This window comes from Ambystoma mexicanum, chromosome 1p (assembly GCF_040938575.1).
Source record: "Ambystoma mexicanum isolate Mex_15411 chromosome 1p, UKY_AmexF1_1, whole genome shotgun sequence".
Lineage (NCBI taxonomy): Eukaryota > Metazoa > Chordata > Amphibia > Caudata > Ambystomatidae > Ambystoma > Ambystoma mexicanum.
Window position 1 is genome coordinate 103,376,358 of NC_090921.1, and position 12,684 is coordinate 103,389,041.

Genomic DNA, 12,684 nt, shown 5'->3' on the forward strand with positions numbered 1-12,684 from the left:
CTGAGGCTTTGTTCCGAACGGTGCACTCTTGTGAAAAATAGTTGCACACATTCTGCGAGCATTTGAAAGAATTCGAGCCAGCGTTTCACAACTGTTATCAACTTTGAAATGTTTCCGGGCGATCGGTTGAATAATCGCGCGCTGCGCCGTCAGAGAAGGCTGCGCGCTCCCGCTGTTCCCGCAGCACGGCCCGCGTTGTCCGTGTATCGTTGCTCCGCTCGCCGGGTAAAGCCCGATCCCCAACTTCGAAAGGACCCCTCCCTGGAGGTTAAAAACAACAACACCCTTTCCGTAGGCACAGAACAACTGCATTTCACAGGCGTGTGCCTTCATTTCCACCTTCACTCGCCTCCTTCCCGAGTCTCAGGAGCGGGCGAAACTGACGCGACCCATGTAACTGACGACGAGAATAAGTCTGTTGCACGCTTCGCAGGACAGGGAAATAAAAGGTGCACGAGTGGGCGCCTAGGGACGTCGCTGAAAATGCGCGTGCGACGCGCCAAAACAGCCGCCAATGGACTCGAGGCGCATATTCCTTTCTTAGAAAAACCAGGTCACAATCAGCCTTCTCCAGAGGGACTAAATGTGAGATCATCACTTTTATTGTTACACACCAAGAACAAAATGATCTCGTGCCACGTTCGATGAGACGTTTTATTAATCCCTCGCGCGGACGTGTTCAGGTCACCGACCCCTGTTGAGTCGGTAGCTATGAAGTGGACTCCGGTGACCTGGAGGTTCCACGCAGACCTGTTCAACAGGCGCACAACCCCAAAGAGTTATCCTAAAACTGTGAACTGACTGATAGGCAAAGACCTCTGCAGCAGGCGCGTTAACCCCCTGAGGTGTATCTGCATATGACAGACTCTGCGGCGGGCACACCGCTGAGTTATCTTTCTGGGGCACGCATTTTCCTGCAGCAGGCACATCCATCCTCTGAGCTGTCTTACAGAGGCTATAATAACACGTATGCTGCTTAAAACACAGCGACCTCTGCATAGTAACCCTTCGCATGATCTTAATGGGGTGCACACACGTCTCCCGTTAGTGCCGGCATATTGACCACTTAGCTATGTTACTGGGACTGGATCATGCGCGGCGCCTAACGGAGCAAGTACACCAGCCCTCTGAGCTGCCTTACAGCACCGGAACTTCTGTCCTGCTTAATAAATACCCTTGTCTGTATCAGATGTAGCGCACCACTTAGATAACAAACTTGATCTGCGTTAATCACACTGATGCGTGGAGCAGGCGCACCCACCCTCTGAGCTATCTTATTGTGATTGGGACTGCGGCATGCCTCAAAGAAACAGATGCATATATGCGTTTTATCAACCCTCTGTACTATCACAGTGGAACTGGAAACTGTGAAATGGCTGATTTACATAGCGAGGGAGCAGGTGCACCAACCATTTGAGCTATCTTACTGGGACTAGAACATAACAGGCCCGAACTAGCGCACATATCTACAGAGCAGGTACAACAACCCTCTGAGCTACCTTGCATGACTGGAACATATGGCATTAGTATGGGTCAGTCATACCATCCTTATGAGCCGTGTGCTCTGCCTAATGCGTACATGTCCACAGAGCAGGCACACCAGCCCTCTGAGCCACGTTACATGATTGAAACCCAGACTCTTCCCAATAATCACAGATGTATGGAGCAGGCGCACCAGCCTTCTGAGCTACCTTACATGAGTGACACCCATAATCTTCCAATAATCACAGATGTATGGAGCAGGCGCACCAGCCTTTTGAGCTACCTTACATGAGTGACACCCATAATCTTCCCAATAATCACAGATGTATGGAGCAGGCGCACCAGCCTTCTGAGCTACCTTACATGAGTGACACCCATAATCTTCCCAATAATCACAGAGGTATGGAGCAGGCGCACCAGCCTTCTGAGCTACCTTACATGAGTGACACCCATAATCTTCCAATAATCACAGATGTATGGAGCAGGAACACCAGCCCTCTGAGCTACCTTACATGAGTGAAACCCATACTCTTCCCAATAATCACAGATGTATGGAACAGGCGCACTAGCCCTCTGAGCTACCTTACACGAGTGAACCCCATACTCTTCCCAATAATCACAGATGTATGGAGCAGGAACACCAGCCCTCTGAGCTACCTTACATGAGTGAAACCCATACTCTTCCCAATAATCACAGATGTATGGAGCAGGCGCACTAGCCCTCTGAGCTACCTTACACGAGTGAACCCCATACTCTTCCCAATAATCACAGATGTATGGAGCAGGCGCACCAGCCTTCTGAGCTGTACTAGCACAGGCGCTGTGCAGCACCGTGTCTGGACGTTGGGTGTACAAGGATGGGGGCGTTGTTTAGGCAGGCGGACCCTCCCTTCCCCCAACGGTCCCCGCCCCCAGTTCCCAGGACCTCCTCCCCAGTAGTCTCGGCAGCCAGAGCTCCCAGTTTGCACTTTCCCTGTTCCTGGAGAGGATAGTCCGCGGTCCCAGTGCGTCCCGCCTGCAGAAAACTTTGCGGGAGTGTCGGCAGAAGTTCCCCGACTTCCACCCGCAGCCGCAGCAAACTCCACCCGGGACCAGGCGGACCCAACGCTCCCGGACTCCGCATCCACGCGGGGGAGAAGAGTCCGCAGAGAGGCCAGATTCTTTGTATCGCTCCGACCCTCGGAGGGACTCGCTCGAGTTTCGTTTTTTTTGGCTGTCGATCCGGACTCAGGGAGTTCCATCGAGGTTTTTTTTTACAAGTTGTTGGCTTTGATTTTGGTGTTTTTTTCTCTGGACCCGGACCCACATGTTGCCCGGTTCGCGGGATGGACTCAACTCGGCGGCGACGGAACCGTGCGGGAATATCCGATTAGCGCACGGTGCAGGACGGATCACCCATAACCGCCGCGGAGCGAGAATAGACGGCGCTGACGCACGCAGCCCTACCCGGACCCCGAGTCTCCGCTTCCTGGATCCACGCCGGTGATTTTGGGATTCGTTTTGGACCCCCGATATTTGCGGATTTCTACCTGCGATGGCGCACGCTTTGCGGCTGTTCGTGTGGCTGCTCCCCCTCTCCCTGGCCCTGGAAGGTATGTAAGCCTGGGAAATGCTTCTGATATTCAAAGCGAGTGTTCACTGTCTTCTTGGCAGTTCTGTTTTGGTTTATTAACCCGCTCGGTCACAGATTCCAATTGCGACAAGATAGCACGGTGGGATCGTGCGCCTGCTGCAGAGGTATGTCTTCAGCCAGCAGGTCACAGGTTCAACTACTGGCAGGGTGTACCTGGCCTTTCACTCCTCTGCTGTGAAGGAAACGAGTACTGTGGAGTACTGGTACTGCACGGGCTAGGAGACAGCTCAAGTCGGTGTGGGTGCTCCATGGATTCTAAAAGAAGGGCAGCGAGCAACCTGTCAATGATGTCATGCGTTGTATGTGTTAATGTGTAGCTCATTCATTTTCATAAAGGATGTGCGCGTGCAAAATATCCACGACAAAATATCGACCTCCGAAAACAATACCCACACTGGGGAGGTGTGGGCGGGGGGCTATCCACCACTGTTCATGCCTTGACTCAGACAGTCACCCTGGTCTCCAGCTTTATCCATGCTTGGGGCCAGCGTATGGCACAATCCATATCTTGCTTTTAAGTTTGTTTTCTGGTTTTATCGATAACATCCACGCGAGGTGGTCTCCAGCTTTATTGCCCCCGCATGTGCTGTGTGGTCTCCAGCTTTACATGTTGCTTGTCGGCGCTACTGCCCGCGCATGTGCTGTGTGGTCTCCAGCTTTACACGTTGCTTGTCGGCGCTCTTGCCCCCGCATGTGCTGTGTGGTCTCCAGCTTTACACGTTGCTTGTCGGCGCTCTTGCCCCCGCATGTGCTGTGTGCCCTCCAGCTTTACCCTTACATTCTTAGTGTGACTGCCCCCCTGCCATGTCATACTCTCAGCTCATTGCCGCCTCAATACCGTTGGCCCCGCGTGCTCTGTGTAGTCTCCAGGTTTACCCCCCCTCCCCCACACTCCTGTCCTTCCTGGGCCTCCTGAATCCGGTGACTGGTTTCGCCTGAGCCCCTTCGGCTGCGGAGGTCCTTCGGCGATAAGATGCGCGGTGTTTCCGAAAGTCAGGCCCTGGCGCTTTTATATGAAACTCCGCGTCTCCTCGAGGCGCTGGCACGGGTAGGGCACAGTAAGGGAGGAAGCGGGCAAAGGGGCATGTGGGATAATGCACAGAAGGTTCATCCTTGACCCATCCATGCCTTGTCAGGAAAGGGGGTGCTGCCTTGGTTAAAGCTGTCGCGGGAGCGCCCAGCCAGGGCGCAGGCCTTCACCTAAAAACAAACGGTGCACCCTGCTGGCTTCTAAACAGGTTTTTACATACTGGGGGGGGGGGGGTGTCAGAATACTGGAGAATTGCATAGTGTTCGCTAATGAACTCGCGCGGAAGAGGGGGGTCCACTGCATGCCGAGAAGCGCTCGCAGCGCGGGCCTTGGTCTCAAGCTTTATCCTGGAGTTCTCAGAACTTTACCGGACACTGTTTCAGTCTGAAATTTCCAAAGAACTCCAAGGTTTTCGCCTCTTCTGGATTAAGTGGGTTGCTCCCCACAACCCCAAGGAAAACGTATTTTCTGTCGTCACCCCCCGCCCCCGCCTTCCGTTACCAATTCATGGCTCTGGGAGTTGAGGGGCGTCACACTGAAAAATGCAGTATTTTGAGCCTTTGTTCGTGACTTGGGAGTTTGGAGCGTGTTATCAGGTGCCAGGGGAAAGGAACTGGGCACTGGCTGAAGGCATGTGCCAGGCTTAGAACCCAGAGATGTCTCCCAGTGAAGCCTTCGTGTGCTTTGCATTTTTAGGTTTTTTTTTGTTGCGGTTTTACTGTTGTTTTCTTAATGGCTTGCTTCTGGTGCTTCAGGTTGGTTTAAAGGTTTGAATGTTTCCTGTTCCCCTGGACTGAAATACTAAGGTGTGGAGTATAAGGGGATCGGAAGTCAGAACACTTCCAGTGCACCTCTGCGGGGCATACACTAGAACTCTCATTGCAGGTCTATGGGGGCCTAAACTAGAACTCTCATTGCAGGTCTATGGGGGCCTAAACTAGAACTCCTGCAATGTAGGTGCACGGGGACATAAACTAGAACACCTGCAGTGTAGGTGCACGGGGACATAAACTAGAACACCTGCAGTGTAGGTGCACGGGGACATAAACTAGAACACCTGCAGTGTAGGTGCACGGGGACATAAACTAGAACTCCTGCAGTGTAGGTGCACGGGGACATAAACTAGAACTCCTGCAGTGTAGGTGCACGGGGACATAAACTAGAACTCCTGCAGTGTAGGTGCACGGGGACATAAACTAGAACTCCTGCAGTGTAGGTGCAAGGGGACATAAACTAGAACTCCTGCAGTGTAGGTGCACGGGGACATACACTAGAACTCCTGCAGTGTAGGTAGGTGCACGGGGACATAAACTAGAACTCCTGCAATGTAGGTGCACGGGGACATAAACTAGAACACCTGCAATGTAGGTGCACGGGGACATAAACTAGAACTCCCGCAGTGTAGGTGCACGGGGACATAAACTAGAACACCTGCAATGTAGGTGCACGGGGACATAAACTAGAACTCCTGCAGTGTAGGTGCACGGGGACATAAACTAGAACACCTGCAATGTAGGTGCAAGGGGACATAAAGTAGAACTCCTGCAGTGTAGGTGCACTGGGACATAAACTAGAACTCCTGCAATGTAGGTGCACGGGGACATAAACTAGAAGACCTGCAATGTAGGTGCAAGGGGACATAAAGTAGAACTCCTGCAGTGTAGGTGCACTGGGACATAAACTAGAACTCCCGCAGTTTAGGTGAATGGGGACATAAACTAGAACTCCTGCAGTGTAGGTGAAAGGAGACATAAGCCAGAAAACTTCCCCTTGGTCGGCCTTCACAGTTCACACACAAGAGGTTCCATGGCACTGCCCCTGGACACAGCTCTAAAATCTCCCGGCCTCATGCAGAAAGCCTTGGATGGCACTGCCCCGGACACAGCTCGAATCTCACTCCGCTTCACGCCTGAAGCGTTTTTATGCCACTGCTTCTAGACCCAGCTCTAACCCCCCCCCCCCCCCCCCCGGCCCTCGTGCACAATGGTACTTCCCCGGGACAAATGCTCTGAACTCCCCCATTTTCTCGGCCTGGACACACATATGATGTTATATGGCACTGCCATGGAAACCCCCACCAGTGGCGTGTCACCAGGACTTATTTATTTTATTTTTTACATTTGTATAGCGCACAAAAAGCCCTTGGGTGTCGTGGCGCTGTATCTCCTTAGACTGTGAGAGAACAGAAGCAAGCATGGGGGTGGGGGGTAAAGTGGAGGAAAGTTAAAGGCACATGAAAGGTGTGTACAGGTAAGAAAGGGGCTGGGGCAGGGGTGGCCCCAGTGTTTGGGATTGTTTGCAGGACTGTAGAGCCTGGGTCAAGGCAGATCTCAGCACAGAAAAGGGCAAATGTTTAATACTCCTGCCAAAGAAAAAATCAGGACGATGAAGTCAGGGGGCGCTCTTTGATGGATTTCAACCCAGAATCCTCTCCGCGATGCCATGCAATACGCGCTAATAAGGGACCTGGGGGTGACATAAGGCACACGACAAAAAACTAAACTAAATACACCCGCCTACATTTAAGGGGATGTAATGAGTGCTCTCCATGGAAGCCTGTGCGCATAGAAGCCCCAGTAGCCTGTATGTAGGTCAATGGGGATAGAAACCCAGGAGCTTTCCATGGAGGTCTGTGGGCATAGACACTCCAGCAGTCTATATGTAAGCCAATGGGGATAGACACCCGGGTGCTTTCCATGGAAGTCTGTAGGCATAGAAGCTCCAGCACTCTGTATGTAATCCAACGGGGAGAGAAATCCGGGTGTTTTCCATGGATGTCTATGGGCATAGCGGCTCCAGCAGTCTGTATGTAAGTCATTGGGGATAGAAACCCGAGCACTTTCCGTGGAGGTCTATGGGGATAGACACCCGGGTGCTTTCCATGGAGGTCTGTGGGCATAGACACTCCAGCAGTCTATATGTAAGCCAATGGGGATAGAAACCCGAGCACTTTCCGTGGAGGTCTATGGGGATAGAAACCCGGGTGCTTTCCATGGAGGTCTGTGGGCATAGACACTCTAGCAGTCTATATGTAAGCCAATGGGGATAGACACCCGGGTGCTTTCCATGGAGGTCTGTGGGCATAGACACTCCAGCAGTCTATATGTAAGCCAATGGGGATAGACACCCGGGTGCTTTCCATGGAAGTCTGTAGGCATAGAAGCTCCAGCAGTCTATATGTAAGCCAATGGGGATAGACACCCGGGTGCTTTCCATGGAAGTCTGTAGGCATAGAAGCTCCAGCACTCTGTATGTAATCCAACGGGGAGAGAAATCCGGGTGTTTTCCATGGATGTCTATGGGCATAGCGGCCCCAGCAGTCTGTATGTAAGTCAATGGGGATAGAAACCCGAGCACTTTCCGTGGAGGTCTATGGGGATAGAAACCCGGGTGCTTTCCATGGAGGTCTATGGGCATAGAAACCCGGGTGCTTTCCATGGAGGTCCATGGGCATAGAAACCCTGGTGCTTTCCATGGAGGTCTGTGGGCATAGAAGCCCAGCAGCCTGTATGTAGGCCAATATGGATTGGAACCCGGGCGCTTTACGCTCCATACACGAATGGGGACCGAGGCCCCAGCTCTCCCCGGGGAGGTCTGGGGGGCCAGGAGCCACAGCACTCTCCTTTCAAGCCTGTGGTACCACATGGCCGTTCTCAAAACAAACAATGGGATTTACAGAAACAATAAATCCGCAGTAAAACACCCCATTAAAACAACAGGGGAAGGGCAGCCATAACCGCAGCCCTGCAGCTTGGGGCTAATGGACCCGGGTCTCCAGCTTTGCCAGAGGTAGTGCCCGGGATGTCCATAAAATGGGGGCTTGAATTAGATCTCGCCGAGCCCTTGGTTTTCATCTCCCTTTTAATCGGGCACAGATGCCCTGGCATTGGACCAGCCCCGCACCCTGGCGCTCGCAATGAAACCCATTAGTAGCCCCTCAAGGGCACAACACACATTCCATTTGGCTAATTGGAGAGATACTCCACCGTAGACTACCAATTGGAGCCAGACCCACCCGAACCCCCCCCACCACCTGACCTCCAAAAATCTTGATAATTAACTTTAGTCTAATGCGGTGGTCTTCAAACCGTGGGGCTGGGCCTTACAGGAGCTCAGATGATGTGAGGGGGGTGGGCACAAGACTCCTGAAAGAGGGTAGTAAAAGTGTTTCATAGAAAATACAGGCAGTTCTGGCATTTGGGGGGTCGGGGGCGGTGGGGCAACAGTATTTTTATCCAAGGGGCTCAAATGTTTGGAAGCAACAGCACTGATGGTCCCCGGCTCCATCCTGAGCGGAAACAAGGAGACCAATGGAAAGACCCATCGGAAGGACCTCCATGTCAGGGGTCCAACCTGTGCCCTCCCGGCTCCATCCTGAGCAGAAACAAGGAGACCAATGGAACGACCCATCGGAAGGACCTCCATGTCAGGAGCCCAACCTGTGCCCTCCAGGCTCCACCCTGAGCTGAAACAGGGATGCCAATGGAACCACCCATCGAAAGGCCCTCCATGTCAGGGGCCCAACCTGTGCCCTCCTGGCTCCATCCTGAGCGGAAACAAGGAGGCCAATGGAACGACCGATCGGAAGGACCTCTATGTCAGGGGCCCAACCTGTGCCCTCCCGGCTCCATCCTGAGTGGAAACAAGGAGGCCAATGGAACGACCCATCAGAAGGCCCTCCATGCCTGCCAGGGGCCCAACCTGTGCCCTCCCGACTCCATCCTGAGCGGAAACAAGGAGGCCAATGGAACGACCGATCGGAAGGACCTCTATGTCAGGGGCCCAACCTGTGCCCTCCCGGCTCCATCCTGAGCGGAAACAAGGAGACCAATGGAATGACCCATCGGAAGGCCCTCCACGTCAGGAGCCCAACCTGTGCCCTCCCGGCTCCATCCTGAGTGGAGACAAGGAGGCCAATGGAACGACCCATCGGAAGGACCTCCGTGTCAGGGGCCCAACCTGTGCCCTCCCGGCTCCATCCTGAGCAGAAACAAGGAGACCAATGGAACGACCCATCAGAAGGCCCTCCATGCCTGCCAGGGGCACACCCTGTGCCCTCCCGGCTCCTTCCTGAGTGGAGACAAGGAGGCCAATGGAACGACCCATCGGAAGGACCTCCGTGTCAGGGGCCCAACCCGTGCCCTCCCGGCTCCATCCTGAGCAGAAACAAGGAGACCAATGGAACGACCCATCGGAAGGACCTCCATGTCAGGGGTCCAACCTGTGCCCTCCAGGCTCCATCCTGAGCAGAAACAAGGAGACTAATGGAACCATCCATCGGAGGGCCCTCCATGTCAGGGGCCCAACCTGTGCCCTCCCGGCTCCATCCTGAGCGGAAACAAGGAGTCCAATGGAACCACCCATCGGAAGGACCTCCATGCCTGCCAGGGGCCCAACCTGTGCCCTCCCGGCTCCATCCTGAGTGGAAACAAGGAGGCCAATGGAACGACCCATCGGAAGGACCTCCATGTCAGGGGCCCAACCTGTGCCCTCCCGGCTCCATCCTGAGTGGAAACAAGGAGGCCAATGGAACGACCCATCAGAAGGCCCTCCATGCCTGCCAGGGGACCAACCTGTGCCCTCCCGGGCTCCATCCTGACCGGAAACAAGGAGGCCAATGGAACGACCCATCGGAAGGACCTCTATGTCAGGGGCCCAACCTCTGCCCTCCCGGCTCCATCCTGAGCGGAAACAAGGAGACCAATGGAATGACCCATCGGAAGGCCCTCCACGTCAGGAGCCCAACCTGTGCCCTCCCGGCTCCATCCTGAGCGGAAACAAGGAGACCAATGGAATGACCCATCGGAAGGCCCTCCACGTCAGAAGGCCCTCCTGGCTTAAATGGGCCAGGCTCCTTCCGTCGAATTGGCACAAATTTGTCCCGCTGTAGCATCCCAAATGGATTGCAGCCCAGGCATTGCCCCCCGATGACCCAATTGTGCCTCCCACCCTCATCGCAACAAGGCCAGCATATAAGAATTAAATACGAACAAGTTAGAAAGGAAACCCTCCTTTATCGCAGTTAGAAAAAAATATGCATATACCACCAAAATGGTGGTTAGGCCATCTGTAGCCCCATTCCCAAAGTGACCCAACGGCAGCCCAGATTAGGGCGACATCTGATCTAACTTCACCCTGGCTCGAGATACAACTATAGTTGGAATCAGGTTAAACTGTTCATTTATTTAATTATTTGCACGGTTTTTGGCATGGTCTAGTATGTCGCCTGACTTCCACTCCAGAGCACTAGGCTACACCACTAGGCCACAAAAGGAGACACTGATAGCGGAGGGTAGTGGAGTCTTCGGAATGTGAAAAGAGATCCCCATCTGCTATTCTCCAGTCGCTAAACCTCTTTCATTCCTACTATACCCTCTATTGCAAATATATCAACTTGGAACGCTCTCAATTGGAGCCAGACCCAACTATGGACCTAGATGTCGAAAGGGACCAAACTATATCGTCCCAATAAGAGCACAATGAAACTATAGGCTACCAGTTGGACAGAGGCCCCACTGTTCTCTCCCATTTGGCATCTATAGTCCCACAATTTGAACGGGATCCCAGATGTTGAACAACCCCAGTCGAAACAAGACGCTTGTATAACCTCCCAAATAGGACGAGACCTAGCTGTACCCCCACAATTCGAAAGTGGGCAAACGTATAGAGCTCCGATCAAAAACTGGAACACGGCCAAACGATACTCTTCCAATTGGCTCAAGACTCAACAAGAGCTCCACATTTAGAAAGAGACTAAACTATAATCCGCAAAAAGGGAAAAGTTGGAACGAGACCCAACTTTTGCTCCACAATTGGGAAGGGACCAAACTATATCCTCCCAATATAGAACAAGACCAAACTATAAATTACCAGTTGGAACGACACCGAACTATTACTCCACAATTGGAAAGGGACCAAATGATATCCTCCGCTTAAAAAACAAGACTCAGCTATAACCTACCAGTTGGAACGAGACCCAACGATTGCCCCACAAATTAGGAAGGGGTCAAATGTATCCTTCCAATTAGAACAAGACCCAACCAACTATGACCGAACAGTTGTAACAAGACCAAACTATTGCCCCACAATTATAAAGGGACTATACTATATCCTCCCAATAAGAACGAGATAATCTACCAGTTGGAACGACACCCAACTATTTACCCACAAATTGGGACAGGGTCAAATGTATCCTTCCAATAAGAACAAGCCCCAACTATGACCGACCAGTTGGAATGAGACCCTATTATTGCCCCCCCCCCCAAATTGGGAAGTGGTCAAATGTATCTTTCCAGTAAGAACAAAATCAAAGTACGACAACAGTTGGGACAAGACCAAACTATTGCCCCACAATTGTACAGGGACCAAACTATGTCCCCCCAATAAGAGCAAGACTAAACTATAATCCACCAGCTGGACCGAGACCCAACTATTGCCCAACACATTGGGAGAGGGTCAAATGTATCCTTCCAACAAGAAAAAACCCCAACTGGGCGCGAGATCCAACTATTGTCCCACAATTGGAAGGGTACCAAACTATATGCTCCCAATAAGAACAAGACCTAGTTATAGTCCCACATTTGGAAAAGTACCAAAGGGAAATCCCCCTCCCCCATCCGAACAAGGCCCAATAGCCTCCTAACATGAATTGAACCCTAGTAGAGCCCCGAAATCGAATGAGACCCAGCTGTTGGACAACATGGAACTATAAACCTCGGAACTGGAAGCCCACCCCACAATGCCGTTGTGATTTGTGTTGCGTTTTTGCTGGCATCCGTTTAATTCCGAACGGTGACGATGGTGGAGCCGTGTGTCCAGCACCCCCTCCACCCCCACCCTCTGCAATTGGTATGCTTGGCCCGCGGTATATTATACATAAAATAAATGACCCCAGAACCCCTGGCCCCATAAAAAAAGAGGCTATGTAGGCTGTGTATATCCTACTAACAACTGTGCTAAGTAAAAGAGTAGAGCTGGAGACCACGTAGGAGCGCAGGATGACCTGGGCAGCCATTATCCCCCTTCACATGTTAGGTCACTTCCTAATCCGTAGAATGTTTGAACCTGTGCTACTGTTGCGAGTCACCGGTAAAGCGCTTCTCTGCCGCTGGCGCGGCCTCGCAGCGCCGGGCTCTGCACGGGAGTGATCTATTCTGCGAGGCGGCTGCTTTTGAAGATCATTCTGGGAGAGCCCCTCTAATCTGTTTTCCTGACCACTGCCCCACTCCCCGCCTCACACGAGCACAAATAGTTTCCAATTTGCCTCTTTTTAAAATGAGGGGAAGGGGGGATAGGTGGTGCCGGAGTCCCGAATTAGCCCCCCTGCCCATTATCTGAGCTCTGGGGATCAATGCGCCCCTCCTCCCTTAATCTCTGGTCCTTTCTGTCCCTCTCGCCCACTGCTGTCAGACCCCCTGGCCGCCTTCTGCTTCCATCTGCAGGTTTTAACGGGGGGCGTGGAGGGGAGGGCGAGAAAGGGGAGCACGGAATCTCATTCAAAAGGGATTATATAAAGGCTCTGCTGGGTTGGGGCCAGCCC

General features: G+C 52.7%; 1 protein-coding gene across 2 annotated transcripts in view; it reads left to right on the forward strand.

Annotated features, from left to right (window-relative positions):
* Window positions 1-2,423: 2,423 nt before the first annotated feature.
* Window positions 2,424-12,684, forward strand: part of LOC138566692 (ephrin type-B receptor 4-like) — a 115,158-nt gene continuing 104,897 nt past the window's right edge. For both annotated transcript variants that reach the window (XM_069644271.1, XM_069644279.1), the window contains exon 1: window positions 2,424-3,074. In XM_069644271.1, the coding sequence (XP_069500372.1) occupies window positions 3,017-3,074 (58 nt within the window). In that variant the 5' untranslated portion in view covers window positions 2,424-3,016. The remainder of the gene's footprint in view (window positions 3,075-12,684) is intronic.